This window comes from Amblyraja radiata, chromosome 2 (genome assembly GCF_010909765.2).
Source record: "Amblyraja radiata isolate CabotCenter1 chromosome 2, sAmbRad1.1.pri, whole genome shotgun sequence".
Taxonomy (NCBI): domain Eukaryota; kingdom Metazoa; phylum Chordata; class Chondrichthyes; order Rajiformes; family Rajidae; genus Amblyraja; species Amblyraja radiata.
The window spans coordinates 49,824,029-49,849,659 of NC_045957.1; the positions used below are offsets into that span (position 1 = coordinate 49,824,029).

Consider the following 25,631-nt stretch of genomic DNA (forward strand, 5'->3'; position numbering starts at 1 on the left):
CTAATCTGCCAAGCTTCAAAGACTAAATAAAAATGGTTATATAGATTTCTTAAAATATTATAAATTGTAGGAATTGTGCCGTTATGGCCAGTAATGGAGACAATGGAAGCCCAAACTACTGAATGGATTGGGAAGAGTTTTTCACAAGCTGCATTGGTGTCAAAATTACACCCTCCCCTTTCCAATGTATTACCATTCTAGTTACGTAATTATGATACTAAAGAAGAGAAATATATTTTAATATTAGACAAAATTACTATATTAAATTTTGCGGTAATACACCTTTGAACTTTACCGAAAAGTTTATCTTGAAATTTAATGTCAATATTTTAACCAAATTAGAGTCAAATGTATTATGACATTATGAACAATCTTCAATAATGCCAGTTACCAAGTATCCTATTTTATGCATTTGGTTTTATGGAATTTAAAAGTTCTCCATTGAATTAATTGTGTTAGAAAAATTGTTGTAATGTGATCATCCCTTATGTTCATGACATTGGCTTACATTACTATTCAATAAAATTAATATCTAAACTTTGGCAACATTTCTGGATTAAACAAACACTCTGAATAGTCATTCAATAAAGTAATGTGCTTATCTTTAACATATGAGGTATGGTAGCATTGTAATTAAATTATTAGACTAGCATCACAAATTCTAAACCAGTTATTCAGATACATGAGTTCAACCCCCATTGTAACAGTCGGGGAACTTAAATTCAAATAAGGTAGACACAAAATGCTGGAGTAACTCAGCAGGACAGGAAGCAAATCTGGAGAGAAGGAATGGGTGACGTTTCGGGTCGAGACCCTTCTTCAGACTCTAAGTCTGAAGAAGGGTCTCGACCAGAAACATCACCCATTCCTTCTCTCCAGAGTTTTTCAAGATTCTCTTTTCCTCTTTGCTTTCTCTATTAAGGTTTCCTTGCTCCCTCTATCCCAACTTCCTCTAGGGGCGCTGCACTGCAGCAGCCTCTACCTACAGCCTGTCTGTTATTTCAATCTTTGTTATTATTTTTAGTTAGTCTAAAGCCTTGTGTCGGGGGAAACTTTAACTTTTCTATGTGGGGGAGGGGGGCAGGGTAAGGGGGAAACCGTTTCTCAGTCTCTTCCTGGCGGGGACGCGACTATTTCTCCGAGTCGCGTCCTCACCCCCCACCTCGCGGCCTACCAGCTGGATCAGAGCAGCCTTTCCTGCCGGGGACCGGGAACCGGACCGGGGCTGCTACAGCGGCGGCGCAGCGCTGGAGTCACCGCGGAGCGGGCGATGCCTACCTGGGTCGCCGTTTGGAGCTCCGGAGCGTTGGGCCGTTGCTCCAACATCGTGGAGCTCTGGTGCGGAGAGCTTCCAACGCGGGCGGCGCTGAACAACATCGTGGAGTCCTGGGGCGCCTTGCAGAGGGTCTGCAGCAGCAGGTCTCCACCCGGCGCGGCCTGTAGACTTTGGAAGTCGGCGACTCCGGTAGGAGGGGGCCGACTCTGTGTCCACGCCGCTGAGGACGTCCCGAAGCCCTGACGTCGGAATTATAACACCCCGGCGAGCGGGATTGAACATCGGGCTGCCCGTAGCGGCAACTGCGGAGGGCTTGGGGAGGCCCTGACCACGGGGAACAGTGGAGGAAGAGACTGACTTTGGTGCCTTCCCACACAGTGGGAAACTGTGATTCTGCTGTGTGGGGATGTTATATGTTAAATTCTATCGTGTGTTGTGTTCTTTATTTTTATTGCATGGCTGTATGGGAATTTCATTTCACTGTGCCATCTGGCACATGTGATGAATACATGTATCTTGAATCTTGAATCTTGTATCATATAAGCAAGCATTACTTTTTTTATGTGGGTGCAACAAACAAGATGGTCCCACGCTTATTGTTCCTATTTGTGTGTGCGTAAATATTTGGGGTGTTTGGTGCATAACCTCTATTTTCTTTTTGCTAATTGTGAAGCTGAAGTTGTCACGGGCTCTGGCAAATTGTCCAAGCTTCCTGCATATCTGCTTCTGAGCTTGCATTTAACGCACAGCCATCAGCAAAGAGCAAGTGGTTTCTCACGCTTTGGTTTCAGCTGAGGGGCTCCTTTGGTTGAAAAAGATTAATGTCAGTCCCGCATCTAAGGTTAACTCCATCTTCGTTATCAGGGTTGGCATCAGACAGCATTGCAAAGAACATCATACTAAACGGAGTGGGGGCAAGGACACAGGCTTGTTTCACAATTGGTGACCAGGAATGGACATGAAGATTCTGTGCCATTAATTACTCTGGCCTCCATACAGTCATGGAGCTATCAGATAAATCTGATGGACTTGTTTGGGCAAACATCCTTTGCCATGATCTTCCATAGGCCGTCACGACAAACAGTGTTGAATGCTTTAGTGATAGGTGTAAGTGAAACTATCTATGGTAAAATGTATATGGAATATTTGCAATGCTAATCTCAGTGGTGGTATCTGTAAAATAACTGAATTGTTGAGAATAATCATTGGTTTCACTGTAGAAATTAGCCCGCCTTACCCAGGCTACAGCTTGATTCGAGACTCCACAGTGTGGCGATTCTTAAATGCCACTGAGGATTGTCATTCATCCAGATTCCAGTGATTAATATATAAGTAAACACATTTCAAGCTCTCAGATCAGAAACACCAAAGTATGCAAACCCTGCTGTGGGAATAGTGAGATGCTAAAACAAAAACAAATATGTTGGAAATTGAAATAAAATAGAAAATACAGGATTTACCATCTCGTGCAGTGTTTGGCTGCAAGAGATGGAAACTCTCTACTGATTATTTATTGTTGCCATTGTACAGAGTTTTGGTCAGAACAATGATTAAACCGAGCTGTTATTCAGTCACGGGTACATACACTGTTTACCCTCTCTACTTGGGCTCAACTTAATTGTGAGGTATCCATCTCAGATAGGTACAAAAACACCACTGAGTATGCAGGACTGCATTTCCGCATGAGTCAGTGTATTGTGAGGGTAAATGTGGAGATATGGGTAAAAAAAAAAGTGTTGCAGTAAAGGGGCAAGTCTACTGGTTCTATTCCCCCATGACCTCTAGAATTTTGCGATTAATTATGGAAGTCTCCACAAAGTCCATTGCAGCTGTCTGATATACTAGTGGCTGCATCTTCTGCATTGCTGCTGCTGGTTTCCCTGCTGGGAAATCTGCCCACACATTTGATATGATATGATACGATACAATAGAACTTTATTCATCCCAGGAGGGAAATTGGCCTGCCAACAGTCATAACACACAAGGTACATGAAACACAAAATCAAAGTGACGAGTGGAAAGTCCAGGATTGGGGGTGTGCAAAGGAAGAGGACTCAGTCTACCCCACGGCAAACGGGGCAGGAGTTGTACAGTTTGATAGCCGCAGGGAAAAAGGATCTCCTGTGGCGTTCTGTGCTGCATCTTGGTGAACCAGTCTGTTGCTGAAGGTGCTCCTCAGGCACCATTTTTCACCATTCACAGGCGCAAGAACAGCAGCCCCATTCCAATTAAAGGCAAGAAAGGACTGCTGAGAGATAAGACAATAAAATAGAGGCTTTTATTTAATTCAGTTACTTTTAATGTATCCAAGATATTTTTAGTATTTTTATTTGTACATGTTTTTATTTAATTTTACTTTTTAATTTTTGAGTATCCTTGAATATTTGAATGCAGCAAACATTACATTTAAATGACCACGTTGACAGCTGGTGTGCAGGGTTGCATTGCATGTCAAGGTCATTCTGTGAGTGCAGTCAGCCTCAAAGAGAGGCCCTGTGCTGCACAACACACTGCTGGATCATGCGAATGAACTGGGAGTCAGCTCCCTAGCAGAACTCAACCGCAACCAAACTGGGGTAAACCGTGGTCCAGGGACAGGCAGCCGGCAGTCTCAGGGTCTGCAGAAGATCTGTCACACTGGCCCAGGTTGCCCAAAACGACACACTGCTGACCTCTAATGAACAACGATTAAGCAACCCAGCCTTTTTGTGGAGAGAATTTCTGCTTTGCCCACATCAGTTATCATCAGCCGGCAGCTGGTCAGTGTTGAGTGATAACCACATGGCAGACAGGCCATCTCAGCAGCCAAATTCTCACAGCCTGCAAAGCAACCTATTAAAAATAAAAAAGACTTTCAACTGATGGTTTAAACATTTTACAGAGGGCGCATTAATGATGCAGCATATATATAGGAGATTAAAATAAAGTTGAACTTTATATACTATCAAAATTTAAAAGATAAACAAAACAAATGCACACTAATATTGGCCTTCATTCACAGAGGGGTGGTTAGTAGGAAATGCTTTCAAGGACCTTAGCCGAAATCATGTATGAAAGGAATCAGGAATGAGAGGGAATCAGATAACAACTGCAGTTGAAAAGATGCTTTTATTCATTGTCAGGTTGTCTACTTTAATAATAGTAATGTCGTTAGAGAACTCAAACTACTTCCATGACTATCCCAATACTTTTTCAGGACATCAATGTTCTTTAACATTTTGAGATTTTTTATTTGTGTTTTCCTTGTTTTTACATCTTGAAATTGAAAATAATAAGTTGATTAAAGACTTTATTTTCCTTTACTATATTATTAACTTATTTTCATTTTTACAGCACAGTAAAGGGCTGTAAAAATGCCAAATATGATTCCCACCTGCACTCATCTCACCTGCCTGCCCATGGAATACACCTTCTATTCTCTGCACTTCCATATGCCTATTCAAAAGCCTTTTAAATGCCACTATCGTATCTGCCTCCAGCACCACACTGGCAATGTTTTCCAGGTCCCTATGTGATGTAACAGCACTCCCAATACCTTGTTCCTCAGACAGTTAGTGACATCTGTAAATTGACAGTCCTTGGTGCAGACTCCCCCAAACAGAGGAAATTATTTTTCACATTCATACCTTTACCCCACCACATGACAGCAAAATAAAAGCTTGCTCTACTTCCAGTGCAAAATCATCAAGATGAACCTCTTGTACTTTTCAAAGATTCAGTGAAGGGAAAAAGGCTTCAAAAGATTTCAACATGTGTGAATTGTTAAATGCTGTACAAGCATGAAGCAAGGCCTGTCTGATCAAGAACTGCCAGCGGTTCCATTGGTTTAATGAATGAGCAAACAACATTAATGAATTGGGGTTACTGGTCCTTGGTGACGGCAGTAAATCCTGGATATTGACTGTCAGCAGCAATGCCCGGTAACAGGGAGAATGAGTCAGCCACAACACCTTTAAATGACACATTAAAACATATTATGTATTATTTTTCCCTCGGAATAAATGTTTTCAGATCAAATATTTACATATTTATTGTTTATAATCCAGACAATTAGATAGATAGATAGATAGATAGATAGATAGATAGATAGATAAATATTTATTTATATTTAGTACTCACAATCAAACATGTAATTTGGAGTGAAAATTATCAGTCTGAAGCAGGGTCTCAACCCAAACATCACCCATTCCTTCTCTCCAGAGATGCTGTCTTGCTGAGTTACTCCAGCATTTTGTGTCTACCTTTGGTTCAAACCAGCATCTGCAGTTTCTTCCTACACATGAAAATAACTAAACTGAATTCAGTATTCAAATGGATCAAACCTTTCAACTTGACTCCCTAATATAATTCTGATCGTCAATCAATTTTCTTTGAAGAAGGGTACCAACAAAAAATGTCATGTCCATTCACTCTGCAGATGCTGCCTGACCACTGAGATCCTCCAGTACTTTGTCTTTTGCTGAGGATTCCAGCATCTGCATTTTCAGGTGTCTCTAAAACCCCAGCCAAGCCAGTTTCTCCTTGTAACTGAAGTTTTTTCCCCATTCTTGGCAATGTTTTTGTCAATCTCTCTCTTTAGTGCTACCCTGCAGCATGCGATAGGTGAATCCAGATTGGAAGGTGAGCAAGGTGGGGGAGGGAAGGCTGGAGGTGATGTGGAGAAGACAAAAGAGTGAAATTGCAGATTCTGATAAGAAAAATGGGGAGTGAAATGTTGAACCAGAGGAAGGGATGGTGTCCAGAAGGGAATGGGGGAAGTACAGGGAGGAAAAATGTGGAGCTGGAGTAGGGGGGGGGGGGGGGGGGGGGGGGCGGGGGGGGGGGGGGGGGGGAGTGGACGATGAGGGGAACTGGTTGATGGGGCAGAATGAGTGAAAGGAAAGTTGTGCAGGGTAGGCAGGGGGAGCTTAGAAACATAGAAACATAGAAAATAGGTGCTGGAGTAGGTCATTCGGCCCTTCGAGCCTGCACCGCCATTCGATATGATCATGGCTGATCATCCAACTCAGTATCCCATCCCTGCCTTCTCTCCATACCCCCTGATCCCTTTAGCCACAAGGGCCACATCTAACTCCCTCTTAAATATAACCAATGAACTGGCCTCAACTAACTTCTGTGGCAGAGAATTCCACAGATTCACCACTCTCTGTGTAATAAATGATTTTCTCATCTCGGTCCTAAAAGACTTCCCTCTTATCCTTAAACTGTGACCCCTAGTTCTGGACTTCCCCAACATCGGGAACAATCTGCCTGCATCTAGCCTGTCCAACCCTTTAAGAATTTTGTACGTTTCTATAAGATCCCCCCTCAATCTTCTGAATTCCAGCGTGTACAAGCCGAGTCTATCCAGTCTTTCTTCATATGAAAGTCCTGCCATCCCAGGAATCAGTCTGGTGAACCTTCTCTGTACTCCCTCTATGGCAAGAATGTATTTCCTCAGATTAGGAGACCAAAACTGTACGCAATACTCCAGGTGTGGTCTCACCAAGACCCTGTACAACTGCAGTAGAACCTCCCTGCTCTTATACTCAAATCCTTTTGCATGAATGCTAACATACCATTTGCTTTCTTCACTGCCTGCTGCATCTGCATTCCTACTTTCAATGACTGATGTACCATGACACCCAGGTCTCGTTGCATCTCCCCTTTTCCTACTCGGCCACCATTCAGATAATAGTCTACTTTCCTGTTTTAGCCACCAAAGTGGATAACCTCACATTTATCCACATTATACTGCATCTGCCATGCATTTGCCCACACACCCAACCTATCCAAGTCACCTTGCAGCCCCCTAGCATCCTCCTCACAGCTAACACTGCCCCCCAGCTTCATGTCATCCGCAAACTTGGAGATGTTGCATTCAATTCCCTCATCCAGATCATTAATATATATTGTAAATAGCTGGGGTCCCAGCACTGAGCCTTGCGGTACCCCACTAGTCACTGCCTGCCATTCTGAAAAGGACCCGTTTACTCCCACTCTTTGCTTCCTGTCTGCCAGCCAGTTCTCTATCCACATCAATACTGAACCCCCAATGCCCTGTGCTTTAAGTTTGTATACTAATCTCTTATGTGGGACCTTGTCAAAAGCCTTCTGAAAGTCCAGATATAACACATCCACTGGTTCTCCCTTATCCACTCTACTAGTTACATCCTCGAAAAATTCTATAATAATCGTCAGACATGATTTACCTTTCATAAATCCATGCTGACTTTGTCCAATGAATTCACCACTTTCCAAATGTGCTGCTATCCCATCCTTATCCCACAGGGAGGAGTTGGGAAGTAGCTTCATGGTTTCATTTATACAATATTGTCTTTCTATTCCTAGATATTTTAAACAGAACTTGAAATGTTAAGGTTCTATAATGTGTTCGTCCAAGCCTCCAGATCATGACCTATAAAACAATTATGATGCCCTGTTCATCTTAACTGTTCCACGAGGGTGATATATCAATGGAGGGTGGGTCTGAGGTCTTCTGATATTGCTCAAAGGAAAGAGAGAAAGGCAATAGATTTATCTTGTTAAGCCTATGCTCAGTGATTTAATGTGTTGTTTTTTTTGCTTGAACAAGTCAAATGTTTTTACAGTTGACAAGCCACATTCTCTGATCACTGATATGACAGTATGTAAATGTCAGTGGGATTAGTTTAGTACATCACAGTCCAATAGATTGTGTCTAATGGCATATGCATTATGTTTTTTTACAACAGTAATATTTAGAATACATTTTATTTACCGAGCCATAAGAGATTTCTTCAGAGCTCATTACTGTCATATCAGGATAGCAGATTGTGATGGTTGACACTTAAAGATTAGATAGGTAGTTATTAGCAACCATAAAACCAGCAATATCAAATCTCCCGAAAGTGTTCCAAGCAACATTTTGAACACATTTCAAAAGCTAAACATTTGGTAGTAAAGTGAACAATTTAGCTCAATATTACATCTTTCTTATAGGCATTCTGCAATTTTATTATCTGAAGATTTTAGTGGCCTTTTTAAAAAACACTTGAAAATGCCCAGTGGGTTAACTGAGTACAATTGCAATCCACACAAAAAATTCAGGGCAGCCATTTGTTGTGCAAAACTGCTGGGCCCAATTTCATAAATGTTTAGCAATAATTCCACAGAATTACAATGTACTAGAGAAAAGGCTCTCATCATGTTAATTAGCCCTACACTGAGAAGGGGGAAAAACTCACTCACTTCTCCTTTGCACATTGCTGCTCTCCCCAGTGCATAGTCTGAGAGTGAGAAGCAGCAGAACTCTGGAAATACAAAGCCAGTTGCAAGAAGCAAACTTGCTCCTTTCCTCCACTAATTACATTGTCCTGAGCACTGTAACACAGTGGTTAAACTAATAGACCAGCAGTTGGGCGATGACCTGGAGAGGTGAATTCAATTCCCTAAATAACAACCAAGATATTTAAATTCAAGTAATTAAATCTGGAATTTAAAATAAAAGTTGCACGTGATGGTAAACATGAAACTGGAGGGCTAATATAAAAAAAACCTAAAATTTATCAGTCTGAAGAAGGGTTTCGGCCCGAAACGTTGCCTATTTCCTTCGTTCCATAGATGCTGCCTCACCCGCTGAGTTTCTCCAGCATTTTTGTCTACCTTCAAATTTAACAATGTCTTCCAAAGAAAAGCTGCCATCCTTATCTTGTGTAACCTAGCTCCATCAATGTGGCTGATGTTTTAACTTCCCCCTCAGTTCACAGGAAGGGCAATAAATGTGGGCTTTACCATTGATGTCCGTGTTCTGTGACCTGGTAAATACAAGGTCATTTTTTATCATAAACAAAATGCATGGTAGTGTAACTCATTCCGGAGCACAGTGGTAGCTTCTCCGAAAGATGACATAACCCAGGGAAGAGTGGGTTCCATGATTTACCAAAGCAAGCCTTAGTTGAAGATGTGGCAAATAGAGAAGTTATCTGGACATCAGAAAACGTGGCCGTGGTACTGAATACAAGCAAGTATTGCCTTATTGACCTGGATTCACTTCGTAAAACAAATAAAATCTCAGTCCGTTTAACCCAGTGAATACATCAAAAGTGGCATTTCCATTCAACTTTTTTCCCTTTTGTCCATTATGAAGATGCTAACATTCTCAAATTGCTTCATTCCCTCTGGTGAAGTTACAACCACAATCTTGTTGCATTGTGAGTTCCAGGATTTAAACACAATAATAAAAGAAAGAAGAGTGATGTTTCCAAATTTGGAATGCTTATGACTCGGAGGCAAACATGCAGGTGCTGTTGGTCCTGTGTCCCTCTGTTCTATTGATGTTGGTGCTAGAGTTCAGGGGTTTTGCGCTGAATTGTACCTTGAAGTTGTAATGGAACGGCATTCTGGAAATGCCTTTGGATGTCTCACCATAAAATACCTAACCTCTGACTTAATTTATAGCCACAATGTTTATACAGCTATCCAGTTGATTCTCTGGTCTAAGGTGAATACTAGGATATTAATGGTAGGGATCTTTGTAATGGTAATGCCAATCAACGCCAAACATCAATAGATAATCTCTTGCTGGGGATGATCGTTATTTTATTGTCTGGCATTTTTGTAGTGCAAAGATTATTTGCCACTTATCAGCCCATGCCTTAATGTCGCCTAGCTGAATGAATGAACGAATAAGTTTATTGGCCAAGTATTCACATACAAGTTATTTGCCTCGGTGCTCCGCCCACAAGTGACAACATGACATACAGTGACTGTTAAGAATGATACATAAAACACTAAACATTCTGCTGGCAGAATGCAGACATGGGCTGCCTCATTTGCTGACAAGCCAAAAAAGGATTAGATATTGTATAAGCTTTGGTGAACACCCTCACTTTTGATGTTATGATAGGAGGAAATTAATGAACAGAACTACTAAAGATGTTTAAACCTATGATAGTGATGTCCTGGCTTGTTATGATTGGCGTCTAATGGCCACAACTACCTTACCTTGTGGGACCTAAGACTCCAACCACTGGAGTGATTGATACTCGTTGATTACAGTTTTGTCAGGGTTCCTTTTAACCACAGTCAGTTAAATGCTGTTACTCTCACCAATCTCAGCTCTTTGGTTGAAAGAAGCATAGAAAGTAGAAATTAGGCAAAGGAATAGTCCATCCACTTGATCCTTTACGTCTGCTCTAACGGTCCACATGATCACAGCTGATTACCTGTCTCAATACTATTTTCTCACTTTCTCATTATACCCCTTGATGTCTTTTGTATCTAGAAATGTATCTAGTTCCTCTGTAACATATTCAGTGACTTGGTCTCTATAGTTCTCAGGGGTCGCAAGTCCCATATTCACCACCCCTGAGTGAAGACGTTTCTCCTTTTATCATGCCTAAATATCTTGTTCTGTATCCTAAGACAGTGATCCAAGTGGAAACAGTCTATCCAGTCTGCATGTTGGAAACAAAGCTCTGGAGCGGAATGGTCCTGATGAATCACAAAGGGCATTGGTGAATTGAATATGGGTAAGTTCCACATAACATTGTTACCAACAACACCTAAACATAGAAACATAGAAATTAGGTGCAGGAGTAGGCCATTCGGCCCTTCGAGCCTGCACCGCCATTCAATATGATCATGGCTGATCATCCAACTCAGTATCCTGTACCTGCCTTCTCTACATACCCCCTGATCCCTTTAGCCACAAGGGCCACATCTAACTCCCTCTTAAATATAGCCAATGAACTGGCCTCAACTACCTTCTGTGGCATAGAATTCCAGAGATTCACCACTCTCTGTGTGAAATATGTTTTTCTCATCTCGATCCTAAAAGATTTCCCCCTTATCCTTAAACTGTGACTCCTTGTTCTGGACTTCCCCAACATCAGGAACAATCTTCCTGCATCTAGCCTGTCCAACCCCTTAAGAATTTTGTAAGTTTCTATAAAATCCCCCCTCAATCTTCTAAATTCTAGCGAGTACAAGCCGAGTCTATCCAGTATTTCTTCATATGAAAGTCCTGACATCCCAGGAATCAGTCTGGTGAACCTTCTCTGTACTCCCTCCATGGCAAGAATGTCTTTTCTCAAATTAGGAGACCAAAACTGTACGCAATACTCCAGTTATGGTCTCACCAAGACCCTGTACAACTGCAGTAGAACCTCCCTGCTCCTATACTCAAATCCTATACTAAACATTAAAATATATATTATTCAGAGTAGGCAGATAAATATTGGGAGGCTCTATTCAGTATACATTGGTGGTGACATAGCCACAATGACAAATTGGACATGAAGAATTGTTTGAAATTTACAAATGAGTGAGACATTTTTCCAAAGGACCATCAATATTTCTGAAAGCCTTACCAAGATGACGGGGATGGTTTTAATGAAAAGCAGAATCAATATGGTTTGGATGCGAGGCCGAATTTTAAGGATAAAGGGGAAATCCTTTACGGCCGAGATGAGAAAAACATTTTTCACACAGAGAGTGGTGAGTCTCTGGAACTCTCTGCCACAGCAGGTAGCTGAGGCCAGTTCATTGGCTATATTTAAGAGGGAGTTAGATGTGGCCCTTGTGGCTAAAGGGATCAGGGGGTATGTAGAGAAGGCAGGTACAGGATACTGAGTTGATCAGCCATGATCATATTGAATGACAGTGCAGGCTCGAAGGGCCGAATGGCCTACTCCTGCACCTATTTTCTATGTTTCTATGAATGAGGCCACATGATCTTCTACTGTGCACTCTAGGATTCTACACACTGACGTTCGATCTGTCTTATTAGAATAGGATCCTGACACCATCTAGCAGGTATCCATCTTGCCTGCTGAAAAGAAAATACTGATGACAGAACTGAAGATACCTGGATTAAGAGAGGTAAGTTTCACAGGGCATTTCAACTGCTTCTATGATAGGCAGATGGTGGGTGACTGAAAGAGACCAAATACAGGAATTCCTTCCAGTGCCACATATCAAGTACTTGGGTTTGAATGACTTGAAAATGCAGCACTATCTAGTCCAATGTTATTAAAGTAAAGAAGGATTTTTAAAACCCATTGAATAAAATGATTTGCTTTGAAAGTAACAAAAACGTGAAGAATATAAATATCTGAAAACGTAAGTATATAGTTTGTGATTGCTACATTGCTGCTGAAGTTTCTGCTGGCTCCAGTCCTTGAGGGATTGGGGTAATTAAGGGCATTTATCAATGAGAACTTCTGTGCCACAGTTCAATTGTGTTCTGCTTGTGCTGGTCCAGTCTGCTGAGAACTTGGGAGCATGCCGCAACCAATATCCTATTCATCTGCATTTGTTCTTACTCCAGTCTTGAAATATATTGAGATGAGAATAAGTTCTATTTGCAGATTAGCATAGTATAGACTGAGTTTTCCAACTAAATCCCATAAGAGGTAAAACAAACATTTTGTTTGTCGACTTCCTTGCAAATATTTATTTACATTTACAATTAATTCCTAAATTTGATTGCTTGAATATTTGCGAAGTAGGAATTAATTATGTGGAATATATTTATGTGTATGGTGAAGTTGCCATACATTAGTAGTTCGCTTTGAAATTTAGCAGAATATTTACTGTCAAATCACCAATGCCATATATTCTGAAATGGTACATCTCAGTCATAAGGGATTAGACCATTTGGATTAGGCCATTTGGCCCATCAAGTCTACTCCTCCATTGTTACATCATGGTACATGGCTGATCTATCACTCCCTCCTAACCCCATTCTCCTGCCTTCTCCCCATAACCGACACTTGTACCAATCAAGAATCTATCCAACTCTGCCTTAAAAATATCCACTGACATGGCCTCCACAGCCTTCTGTTGCAAAGAATTCCACAGATTCACTTCCATCTGACAAATTATATTTCTCATCTCCTTCCCCAAAATAGCATCATTTAATTCTATTACGAGTCCTAGACTCTCCCACTAATGGAAACATCCACTCTATCCAAGCCTTTCACTACTGTTGTAAACAAACAAAAGTAAGCAAACCCTGCAGTTGTACAGGGTCTTGGTGAGACCACACCTGGAGTATTGCGTACAGTTTTGGTCTCCAAATCTGAGGAAGGACATTATTGCCATAGAGGGAGTGCAGAGAAGGTTCACCAGACTGATTCCTGGGATGTCAGGACTGTCTTATGAAGAAAGACTGGATAGACTTGGTTTATACTCTCTAGAATTTAGGAGATTGAGGGGGGATCTTATAGAAACTTACAAAATTCTTAAGGGGTTGGACAGGCTAGATGCAGGAAGATTGCTCCCGATGTTGGGGAAGTCCAGGACAAGGGGTCACAGTTTAAGGATAAGGGGGAAATCCTTTAAAACCGAGATGAGAAGAACTTTTTTCACACAGAGAGTGGTGAATCTCTGGAACTCCCTGCCACAGAGGGTAGTCGAGGCCAGTTCATTGGCTATATTTAAGAGGGAGTTAGATGTGGCCCTTGTGGCTAAGGGGATCAGAGGGTATGGAGAGAAGGCAGGTACGGGATACTGAGTTGGATGATCAGCCATGATCATATTGAATGACGGTGCAGGCTCGAAGGGCCGAATGGCCTACTCCTGCACCTAATTTCTATGTTTCTATGTTTCTATGTATACAATTACAAATATTAGTGGCCACATGAAGAGCAGGAAATTGAGATCTTGCCTTAGTTCCTATGCTGGCATGAAATGTCGTAAATATAAGAATGCTACACTCATAGACCAGAAGCTGTCTATGATTATGACAGAAGCAATGATTGGAGAGGGAGGAAAATTTGCTGAATTTGAATCTTCCCTGAATTTATGGGCCCGATGAAGGGATTGAAGCATTGTTATATCACAGTGCACCTCTTTCCACAAGATCAATGCCAATTGATCCTGGTGAGCATTGTGGCAGCAGGATCTCAGCGAGCTGTGCGACAGTAGAATCCCGGTGAGCCGCAGCCATAGCCGACAGCAGGGCTTGCTCGCCTGCCGCAGATCCCGGTGGGCTGCATGGCCGGACATGGAAAAACGCGGTTGGCTGCCCCTTGTAGGGGGGAAGCCGTCGAGCTCGGCCCCTGCTCGTCCCCCAAAAGACTGGAGAACCAAAGAGCAGGGAGCCGCCGCCAACAGTCACGAGGAGCAAGGCTGGTAGGAAAGTAATCTGGAGTCATACCTGCTGCGTCCTCAGGGTCTGCTGCCGGAGACATCCCCGGGGCACAAAGGTAACCAGGTGAGGAGAGGGACAATTGTTTGTTGGATGATCCAGACGAAGGCGATGGTTGGCAGCCCGGCAGAAGTCTAGGGATCCCCTGAATCAGGCGCCATTCCTTAAGACCTAGTAATCGGATGGGACTTAGAACTTTGGAAATGGCACTAAATCTGGTAACTTGATAAAGGATTTCACTAAGTTTTGTACATGTGACAATAAAGCACCATTGAATCATTGAGGGTCTGTAGAAACAGACTGAAGAAGGGTTTCGACCCAAAACATTGCCCATTTCCTTCGCTCCATTGATGCTGCCTCACCCGCTGAGTTTCTCCAGCATTTTTGTCTACCTTCGATTTTCCAACATCTGCAGCTCCTTCTTAAACATCGAACCATTGAGCTTGCCACCATTGCTGTCCTGCCCTCTTTACACCAGGGTCTTCTTTTTTTGGTTGTAGACAAGAACATTCAAAAGCTCCTTGCTCTGAGTGTTGTGTGATGTAAAACAATGGTCAGTGGAGATCCCACAACGGCCAGCCATGGAAGCTCTCTTACCCCTCTTTTCCTGTGTGCTTAGCTTGTAAGTTAAGCAACACAAAGAGCAATAAAGAATGTCATAAACACAAAATTAGCCTCCAGTTCACACCCAATACACATCAACAATCAAGCATTAATTTACACTCTAGACACAGACTGCTGGAGTAACTCAATGGGACAGGCAGCATCTCCGAAGAGAAAGAATGGGTGAGGTTTTGGGTCGAGACACTTCTTCAGATTTCCTTTACACTGATCCCATTTTATTCTCAACACATTCCCCCTAATACTCCCCATAATCCATCTATCACCCACACTAGGGATTACTTAGTGGCCAATTAAAATAGCAATCTCCAATTGTTTGGGATATGGGAGGAAAACTGGGAAGTTCATGTAATTGGAGAACATGCAAACTACATACTGACAGTTCCTTTTTAAGGTAAGCTGAATGGTGCAGTACGGTGTACTGGCACCTCTAAAAAGTTAAATGTTATTATTTTGTTCCTATCCTCATGTCACATATGTTTATTACAGGTGCATATTAACACCAATTCATCTACAAATAAAAGCAGCAAACCCAGTTAACTTGTGTTGTGAGGCAGCAGCTTAACCAGCTGCACCAAACAACTTTCCAATTTTTTGTAATTTTCAATCTTTGAATTAAAAACGACATAAAACAATCCATGTTACTGAATCATGCGATGTTGTGAATTAAAGCTCAACAGACAGGCAATGATAACTTGCTGTCCACATATTGGAATATAAAAAGAGTCCTCTAATACCTGGAAGGGTTTGAAGATAGCTTTCTCATGTAGCCTGATGTTATGAATTGTCCATTGGGAAAAAAAGTGCATAAACAAGATTTCCATGAATAAGGAAATCTGACCAATTTGTTTGTTCAAGAGATGTTCCAGAAAATTCCCAGAAAATAAATGTTGCGTCAGTCCACTGCTAAATTATTCGTACTTCAATATCAGCAATCTCTTGTTTATCAGTAGCATAAACTCTCCAACCTGTGAGGTCCAAACATAAAGCACATGTATAAATTAAAATTAAAATATCAGTCACTATAAATATGTTAATCCAGGTGCATTCTTCATATAACAGGAAATTCCGGAAAATTAACACCACCCCAGGGATCAAGTCTGTGTTTCAGTTGAGGCTGGATCAGCTCAGTTCATTGGACATACTTGCAGCTGTCACTACAATAATAGATTTAGTCTTTAGGTCAGAAGAAACATTGCACTCAATCAAGTTAACATATTGCAGTCACTGAAGGGCTGACTTGTTGGATAAACAGTAATTTGTGGCATTTGACATGGGTCTTAATTTGTTACATTAGTGATATGAACTTCTCTTAAGATTATTGTACAAAGATTTTTTTTTTTTTAATTGTATAAAGTGTATTTAATCAACATCACTATATTTCACAATGAAGAAAGTGTAAAATATAAAGAGACCTGTGAGTTGATATACATGAACTTAAAATGCAGGATCTGCTGTAGTCAATATTTGTTTTTGATTTAGGGAAGCCATCTTAATTAAGTGATGTTAGATTCCAGGATTTATATTGACAAAGGTAATGGAAAAACATGTTCAATTAATCCAATCAACATTTTGTGGTGAAATCACTTAATTAAAATAATAACAACAATTTCCCTTGGTACAGGTACTGATGTCAGGCACACAGGTCTGTAATTGACAGGCTTTACCTTGCTGCACTTCTTGAAAAAGTGGTCAACATTTGCCGTCCTCTTGTCACTGGGTACGTCACTTGCTGCCAGTGAAAATGTAAGCATTTCAGTCATAGTCACAGCAATCTCTTCTCATGCCTCCCACTTCCCGACATTAAACCCCATCTCCCATTTCTCTCTCCACTTTTCCAACTGGAGAGCGAAATGGCAGCTTTGAATCAATTGACAATCTTCCTCACCTATTCACAATTCTATCAATTATTATGTAATCTGTATATATATACTACTCAGCCCACCTAGAGTTTCATCTGAATTGTTTTTATACAGAGGACCCAGCACTAATCCCTACAGAATACCACTGGTCACAGACTTCTATGAGAATAACACTCTCCACCACTACTTTTTGTTTGAAAGCTTCACTGAAGTCCATGTAGATAATTTCCATTGTTCTACTCTCATCAATCATGTGTGTAACCTGCTCACAAAACTCAATCAAGCTTGTAACACATGACCTCCATCACAAAAAAGTCATGCGTTACAAGACCATCCCCAACAGATGTAAGTAGATCATATCTCTATAATAAAGATAGACACACAATACTGGAGTAACTCAGCGGGACAGGCAGCATCTCTGGAGAGAAGGAATGGGTGACGTTTCGGGTCGAGACCCTTCTTCAGACTATATCTTTATAGCATCTCAGTGGTGTAAGACTCGCTGGCCTATAATTTCCTGGTTTATCCCTACTTCCCTTCTTAAACAAAGGAACAACATTGGCTATTCTCGAATTCTCTGGAATCTTGCCTATGGCTAAAGAGGATATAAAGATCTCTGTCCAGGCCCCAGCAACCTCTTTCAATAACCTGCGAGAGATACCATCAAGCCCTGGGGATCTTTCCACCTTAATGTTGGATCAAGAGATGCAACACCTCCTCATTCTTGACATCAACATCTCATTGTCCTCTACACCATTCCCCTTGGCAAATACTGATTAAAAAGTACCCTTGCGCATTAATCAGTAAAAAATGATAGGCATTTACAGCAAACTATTAGAAAGGAAGGTATATTGACATTAACAGCAAGAAGATTTGAGTACAAGAGTAGAGAGACATCTCACTCAAGTGGTATGGGGCCATGGTGTGAATCTGTGGAATTTATTGCCACAGAACGATGTGGATATTTTTAAGGTGGAAAGTGATAGATTCTTGATTAGTACGGGTGTCAGAGGTTTTGGAGAGGAGGCAGGAGAATGTTCGCTGCCATCTTATCTGTGGAATTAAATTACAGATGAATATCATCTTGAACACTTTTATTGATAAGCAGTTAATGTTACAATTTTCCCTATAAAACTGTTATACAATACTGTACTTGCAAGAAAATTTGTTTATTTTGAAACCCAGTTAAGTACTGCTATACCCAACACTACAGAATGTTCTTGTAATTTATTTTTGCTTCCATAGTTATTTACATGTTGGAAACTGAGATATTCCTGGCATTTGTTTTTTTTTCATAATATTGTACTTAAACACAAAAAGTATAAGATTCAATCCCAACGTACATCCAGAAAATAGTGAAAATTAGTGTCCAGTTAACTAAAATAAAGGTGAACACAGAACATGAAAGTAATACATCATCTCACAATTATTTTGATAAGAATCAAGGCCATTCTCTTAAACGTCAGTTTCTTATGGCAGGCAGTTGCATTGCTTAATGGTAGACAGCCCTTTTAGATAGAAATGTTCAAACATACAAGTCAAGAAATTGAAAACAGCTTATAAACAAAGTCAATCTTCCCCAAATTTCCTCCAAAGCTACACTTGATATTAATTTAAGTTTTGTGGAGGCAACTTCAAGCCTATTACTCACTGGTTTGAGTTTGCATCAAGCATATTTGGTGTCTTGGTAGAAAGCATCCTGATACAGTGGAGAATATGCAAGAGCATTATCATAAAAATGTTTGAACTGAATAATTCACTACAGGTTCAGAACTTGGTGGGGTAAATTTTTTTTTTTTTAAAGACCAAACAACAAGAAATCTACGTACATAAATCAAAATACATGTACATAAGCTGACATGTCAGTAACATCAAGTAAAATTTCAAAAACAAATCTGATTGAGGTGAATTGTTGCAATCACCCTGTTTTAGAAACTAAATCCCATCCATATATAGAATGCTGGACTTTAATAAAAGTTGTTGTATGAATCGATCTGGAAATGGTTGAGAAAATTTAATCTACTTTGTTTTGAAATTGCTGATCAATTATCAGATCACCACATAAGAATTAAATCTCAACCCATTATATTTATCATACAAGTATTTGTATTATGTGGAAACTCTGCTTCCATCAACCCCTCCATCCACACCACACACAGGATATTAGCAGATTTTTAACTTTCAAGTGGTTTAAATAAATAAATCACTCCTCTTCATCTCTTGGAAATGCAGCGGCCCTTAATATGTCCATACAGTTCACCAAAATAAGCACCCCGGTTAGATGTCTCCAATGCCTTGTAATTGGACTTTTCATTTTATCCAGTGCATTTTGCAGTTCTTGTAGTACATCCCGGTATCCATCTCCAAATTTGATGCTCCACGTGTAAAGAAAGTCATGTGCAGGTTTCCACATAGTCTGCAGAAAGAACAATTACATTGTGAATTTAAAATTTTAACAAAAGAATCCCAAACAATTGACTAATCTACTCTGTAGATTTGTGAAACTAGCATCCTACCTCGTGACCAATTTCTCCACTTCTGGTTCTATGAGGCGCTTCGTATGCATCTATTTGCTGCTTTGATACTTTGGCGAGTTTTTCTGCCAGCTCCCTCCAACGAACACTTAGCTCCACGGCGGTTGAGAGCATAACAACATCCTGAACAATTCTAACCACTAATCCTTGGCAATCTAGCTTTAGCAGTCCCTATAAAACAAAGTATCAGCAAAATATGTTAGCAGAACTTAGCACATCTAACTACATCTCTAATAATTTAAGATAAAAAAAATATTGCTTATAAGGATGATTGCATTCTGCTGATAACATCTCAGCAACATCAAGAACTATCTTCACATCCTAGTCAAAAATATTCCAGTTTATTGAGCTCCAAACAGATGCTTAAAGGATTTAAAAGATCAAAGGTTTGCAATATTTATTTGCATGTGAATAATGTGTATTTTGTATTTTTGCAACATGCGCCTTCACTCAATGTTTTACTATTTCTTTAAAGCATTTGAAAAAGGCCAACAACATAGTTTTTAGGAGTAATTTTAACACAAAAGTGTATATTCTGGCCTGATAGTAACATTCTCAAACAATACTCAAATGTTTCCAGTTTAATGGTGGAGGGACTGGTCACATTTAAATATTCATCAGAATTTCTCTTCCTTCTGGCTATATGGTAAGGGGGGCAACATTTATCTTCCAGCTAGCTATAAATAGGTAAAAGAGGCAAAATAATCTATTGGGAAGAAAAATGACTTCAGACCACTAATTTTGGGAGAGAAAAATCAGGAGCATTTCTTAATAGTCTGCCAAATACAACTGCCTGCTCATACTCTTAATCTGATCCCCGCCATCCATCCAAATCATCCTAATCATCATTAAGACCCTGCAATTAATCTGGTCCTCAAAATAATTCCATCCCTCATGTTTCTTCCCAAACATCCAAATATTCCCCCTCTCCTGGGGCAGCAGCACCTCTGGACTGATATCTACCCGAGAAGAGGTCGTCCATTTCCCCTGACTCTCAGTTTGAAGAAGGGTCTCGACCCAAAACATCACCTAGTCCTTTTCTCCAGAGAAGCTGTCTGACCAGCTGAGTTCCTCCAGCTTTGTGTGTTTATCCAGTTTAAACCAGCATCTGCAGTTCCTTCCTACACAAGATGTTAAGTTTATTGGTTTTGTGGGCTTCAAGACAAGGAACCTACCTACTGCCCCATTAACCCCCTCCCCTCCACACCCACAAATGATGCCACTGAACTGAAACACCCAACCACAGTTATCTCCACTCCACAGAAATCACACTCCAATAGATTCTATGGTCATTAATTATAATTCTCTTTCCATAAATGATGACTGGCTGGAATATTTCCAAAATTATAAATAGTTTAGGGCATCTTTATACATTTTATATAATATTTTCATTGGGCTGTATTAGATAATGCATTGAAGTGAATCATTAATTGCTTGACAAGATTGCTGTGGAATTCTAACATCATAAATGAGAGTGATTCCAAATCAGTGAGCACAGAAACACGCTTATAATGACCATAGTACACAAGTATATTTATGTATAATTCGATCTATATTTAGTCCACAGCTTTATCTCCACCTCGGGCAATGCTCCAAATTCTAACCACTACAAAAATCCCTTTCTGATTCAAAATCTCTACCTCTCACTTTTTACTTATGCCATTTGTTTCATACGAAGGAAAATATTTTTTGCCATTTGTCCTACATATCACCCTCATAATTTTGCAAACCTCTCTGCTCCAGGGAAACAATCCCATCCAATCCAATCTCTCCCCATAATTGAACTACTCCAGTCCAGGCCACAACCTTATGAGTCCCTTCCATACCTTCTCAAGGGCCATCACTCCCTTCCTACAATCTGGCAACCAAAATAATACACAATAGTCCAGCAAATAAATGTTTTACAAAGTTGGAGCATGATGTCCCTACTATTAAATTCTATGCCACGCCGATGAAGGCAGGCATTATATATGTTCCTTTAAAATGCTACTTGCCCATGTGGCCACGTTCAGTTATCACAAGATTTGTACCCCACAGTGCTTCTGTTCATCAACCATCCTTGGCGACTTACAATTTACTGGTATGTCCTACCCTTATTTGACTATCCAAAATGTATCACTTACAATTTGTCTGGAGTAAATTCCATCTGTCAATGTTCTACCTAACTTTCCGACTAATCAATATCACGCTGTAGCCCAAAACAGTTTTCTTCCCTGCTGACACTATAAATTTTCATGTTATTTGCAATTTTACTATTCGTGCTTCATACTTCCCAGCCAATAATATTTATCACAGACATTAGGACTCCCAGGACTGGTCCATCAGTCACAAACTTCCTCATAAATGCAACCTTCCACCATCATCCTAAACCTCATATTAAAGCAATTTTGGATCAATTTGTCAGCTAGCATTGGGCTCCAAGTATTAGGCTCAGCTTTCCATACAAAACTATGCTGACCATTCCAAAACAAACCTTGCCTTTTCATGTATAAAATAAATCCTGTTTCTGAATGTTTTCCCCAATAATCCAGTATCTTCTATTTTCTCAAAGTATCTGCTTTAACCAACCAAGCCACAGTACCATGTGCCATGCAACATGCATTTATGTTAATACATTAAAGCATCCCAAGGCTCTTCATGGAAGGATGATGAAAATATTTGGTGCAACCACGCTCTAATTAAAGGGTTCATTCAAGGAGTACTTAGAACAAACAAAATGTAAAATATTATTTTAAGAATTCTGTATTAATGAAAGTTTTCATATCAAGCTATTCTTAAGTTCCACTAATATCGATTGCAGATTATTTAGCAGCAGCAATTTTTTGGAGCCAAATGTTTGTGGATTGAAATCCGCTCTCACTCAATCTTTGGTCAGATAAAAATTCTACACACACTTCATTGCAAGAGTTCTGTGTGCTGTCTTCGATGAGATCTTATAGAGCTGTGTAATATCATGAGAGGAATAGATTGGGTAGATGCACAGAGTCTCTTGCCCAGAGTAGGTGAATCGAAAATCAGAAGACATAGGTTTACAGTGAAGGGGAAAATATTTAATAAGAATTGGAGGGGTGATTTTTTCACACAAAAGGTGGCGGGTGTATGGAATAAGCTGCCAGAGGAGGTAGTTGAGGCAGGGACGTTGCCAACTTTTAAGAAACAGGTAGTCAGGTACATGGATAGGACATGGGCCAAACCCAGGCTGGTGAGACTAGTGTAGCTGGGACATATTGGCCGTTGTGAGCAAGTTGGGCCGAAGGGCCGTTTCCACACTGTATCATTCTAGGCTCTGTGACTTTAGATCTTAAGATGCACATATGCTCGTTTATAAACATTTTCTTGGTGGTTCAAAAGTTGATGTTACTTTCTTCAGATTAATATTTGCATGTTGATTTATTTTGAATGTCGTTGTTTAGGTGTATTCATGGTCTGCACAACAATATCAGTATTGGCACCACCACCAGCATCAAGATCAATCAGACTATTCCCATGAGCAAAGTCATGGTTTAGCAGAAAATTATAATAAGCATCGACGTGCACATTGTGCCACACCAATGTTCATCATACAAGGCAAATATTGTTTGTCACAAGAGTAATTGATGAATTATAGAAGATGCAGCAAGGGGACAATGAAATACTAGTGAATTGGTGGGTGGAGAGAAAACACTCCAAATATTAACCTTTTTTGTGTTTGTTCATCACAGAAATTTCACAGCACAATTTTGTTGCAAAGATAGTTAGCAGCAAACAAGAGGGAAAGTTACAGAAACAAGGGTCCAGGACTTCAGAAACAAGGGTCCAGAACTTAAAGAAAGGTGACTTTGAGGGCATGAGAATTGAACTGGCCAAGATAGACTGGCAAATGATTCTTAAAGGGTTGACGGTGGATATGCAATGGAAGGCATTTAAAAACTGCATGGATGAACTACAACAAGTGTTCATCCCAGTTTGGCAAAAGAATAAATCAGGGAAGGTAGTGCATCCGTGGATAACAAGGGAAATCAGGGATAGTATCAAAACAAAAGATGAAGCATACAAATTACCCAGAACAAGCAGCCTACCCGAAGACTGGGAGAAATTCAGAGTCCAGCAGAGGAGGACAAAAGGCTTAATTAGGAAAGGGAAAATAGATTATGAAAGAAAACTGGCAGGGAACATAAAAACTGACTGCAAAAGTTTTTATAGATATGTGAAGAGGAAAAGATTAGATAAAACAAATGTAGGTCCCTTGCAGTCAGAAACAGGCGAATTGATCATGGGGAACAAGGACATGGCAGACCAATTGAATAACTACTTTGGTTCTGTCTTTACTAAGGAAGACATAAACAATCTGCCGGAAATAGCAAGAGACCGGGGGTTAAATGAGATGGAGGAACTGAGTGAAATCCAGGTTAGCCGGGAAGTGGTGTTAGGTAAATTGAATGGATTAAATGCCGATAAATCCCCAGGGCCAGATAAGTTGCATCCCAGAGTACTTAAGGAAGTAGCCGCAGAAATAGTGGATGCATTAGTGATAATTTTTCAAGACTCTTTAGATTCTGGAGTTGTTCCTGAGGACTGAAGGGTAGCTAATGTAACCCCACTTTTTAAAAAGGGAGGGAGAGAGAAAACGGGGAATTACAGTTAGTCCAACATCGGTGGTGGGGAAAATTCTGGAGTCAGTTATTAAAGATGGGACAGCAGCACATTTGGAAAGTGGTGAATTCATTGGACAAAGTCAGCATGGATTTATGAAAGGTAAATCATGTCTGACGAATCTTATAGAATTTTTCGAGGATGTAACTAGTAGAGTGGATAAGGGAGAACCAGTGGATGTGTTATATCTGGACATTCAGAAGGCTTTCGACAAGGTCCCACATAAGAGATTAGTATGCAAACTTAAAGCACATGGTATTGGGGGTTCAGTATTGATGCGGATAGAGAACTGGCTGGCAGACAGGAAGCAAAGAGTGGGAGTAAACGGGTCCTTTTCAGAATGGCAGGCAGTGACTAGTGGGGTACCGCAAGGCTCAGTTCTGGGACCCCAGCTATTTACAATATATTATAATGATTTGGACGAGGGAATTGAATGCAACATCTCCAAGTTTGCGGATGACACGAAGCTGGGGGGCAGTGTTAGCTGTGAGGAGGATGCTAGGAGGCTGCAAGGTGACTTGGATGGGTTGGGTGTGTGGGCAAATGCATGGCAGATGCAATATAATGTGGATAAATGTGAGGTTATCCACTTTGGTGGCAAACACAGGAAAGTAGACTATTATCTGAATGGTGGCCGATTAGGAAAAGGGGAGATGCAACGAGACCTGGGTGTCATGGTACACCAGTCATTGAAAGTAGGAATGCAGGTGCAGCAGGCATTGAAGAAAGCAAATGGTATGTTAGCATTCATAGCAAAAGGATTTGAGTATAAGAGCAGGGAGGTTCTACTGCAGTTGTACAGGGTCTTGGTGAGGCCACACCCGGAGATTTGGTCTCCTAATCTGAGGAAAGACATTCTTGCCATAGAGGGAGTACAGAGAAGGTTCACCAGACTGATTCCTGGGATGGCAGGACTTTCATATGAAGAAAGACTGGATAGACTCGGCTTGTACACGCTGGAATTCAGAAGATTGAGGGGGGCTCTTATAGAAACTTACAAAATTCTTAAGGGGTTGGACAGGCTAGATGCAGGAAGATTATTCCCGATGTTGGGGAAGTCCAGAACTAGGGGTCACAGTTTAAGGATAAGAAGGAAGTCTTTTAGGACCGAGATGAGAAAATCATTTTTTACACAGAGTGGTGAATCTGTGGAATTCTCTGCCACAGAAGGTAGTTGAGGTCAGTTCATTGGCTATATTTAAGAGGGAGTTAGATGTGGCCCTTGTGGCTAAAGGGATCAGGGGGTATGGAGAGAAGGCAGGGATGGGATACTGAGTTGGATGATCAGCCATGATCATATCGAATGGCGGTGCAGGCTCGAAGGGCCGAATGGCCTACTCCTGCACCTATTTTCTATGTTTCTATGTTACACTGAAAAATACTACTGAAGCAAAGCTCAATGTTTCAATGAAAATAAAAAAAACATGAATAGGTCAATATAATGAAAGTTCATGGAGAAATTATATAAAATTATTTTCCAGAGAAATCAAATTTGCCTAATTCCATAATTTGTTTTGGTTTATACATATAGAGGCACCTAAACAAATACAACGGATTGGTCGCCAACTTGTAACTTTGGAAGTTGAGGATGG

At 40.6% G+C, this 25,631-nt stretch overlaps 1 protein-coding gene across 1 annotated transcript in view; it reads right to left on the reverse strand.

The window, feature by feature from the left end:
* Nucleotides 1-17,950: 17,950 nt before the first annotated feature.
* macc1 (MET transcriptional regulator MACC1) overlaps nucleotides 17,951-25,631 on the reverse strand; it is a 46,393-nt gene continuing 38,712 nt past the window's right edge. The window contains exons 5-6 of the mRNA XM_033046048.1: nucleotides 19,390-19,578; nucleotides 17,951-19,289 (exon numbers count right to left, since the gene is read on the reverse strand). Coding sequence (XP_032901939.1) covers nucleotides 19,077-19,289; nucleotides 19,390-19,578 — 402 coding nt within the window. The 3' untranslated portion in view covers nucleotides 17,951-19,076. The remainder of the gene's footprint in view (nucleotides 19,290-19,389; nucleotides 19,579-25,631) is intronic.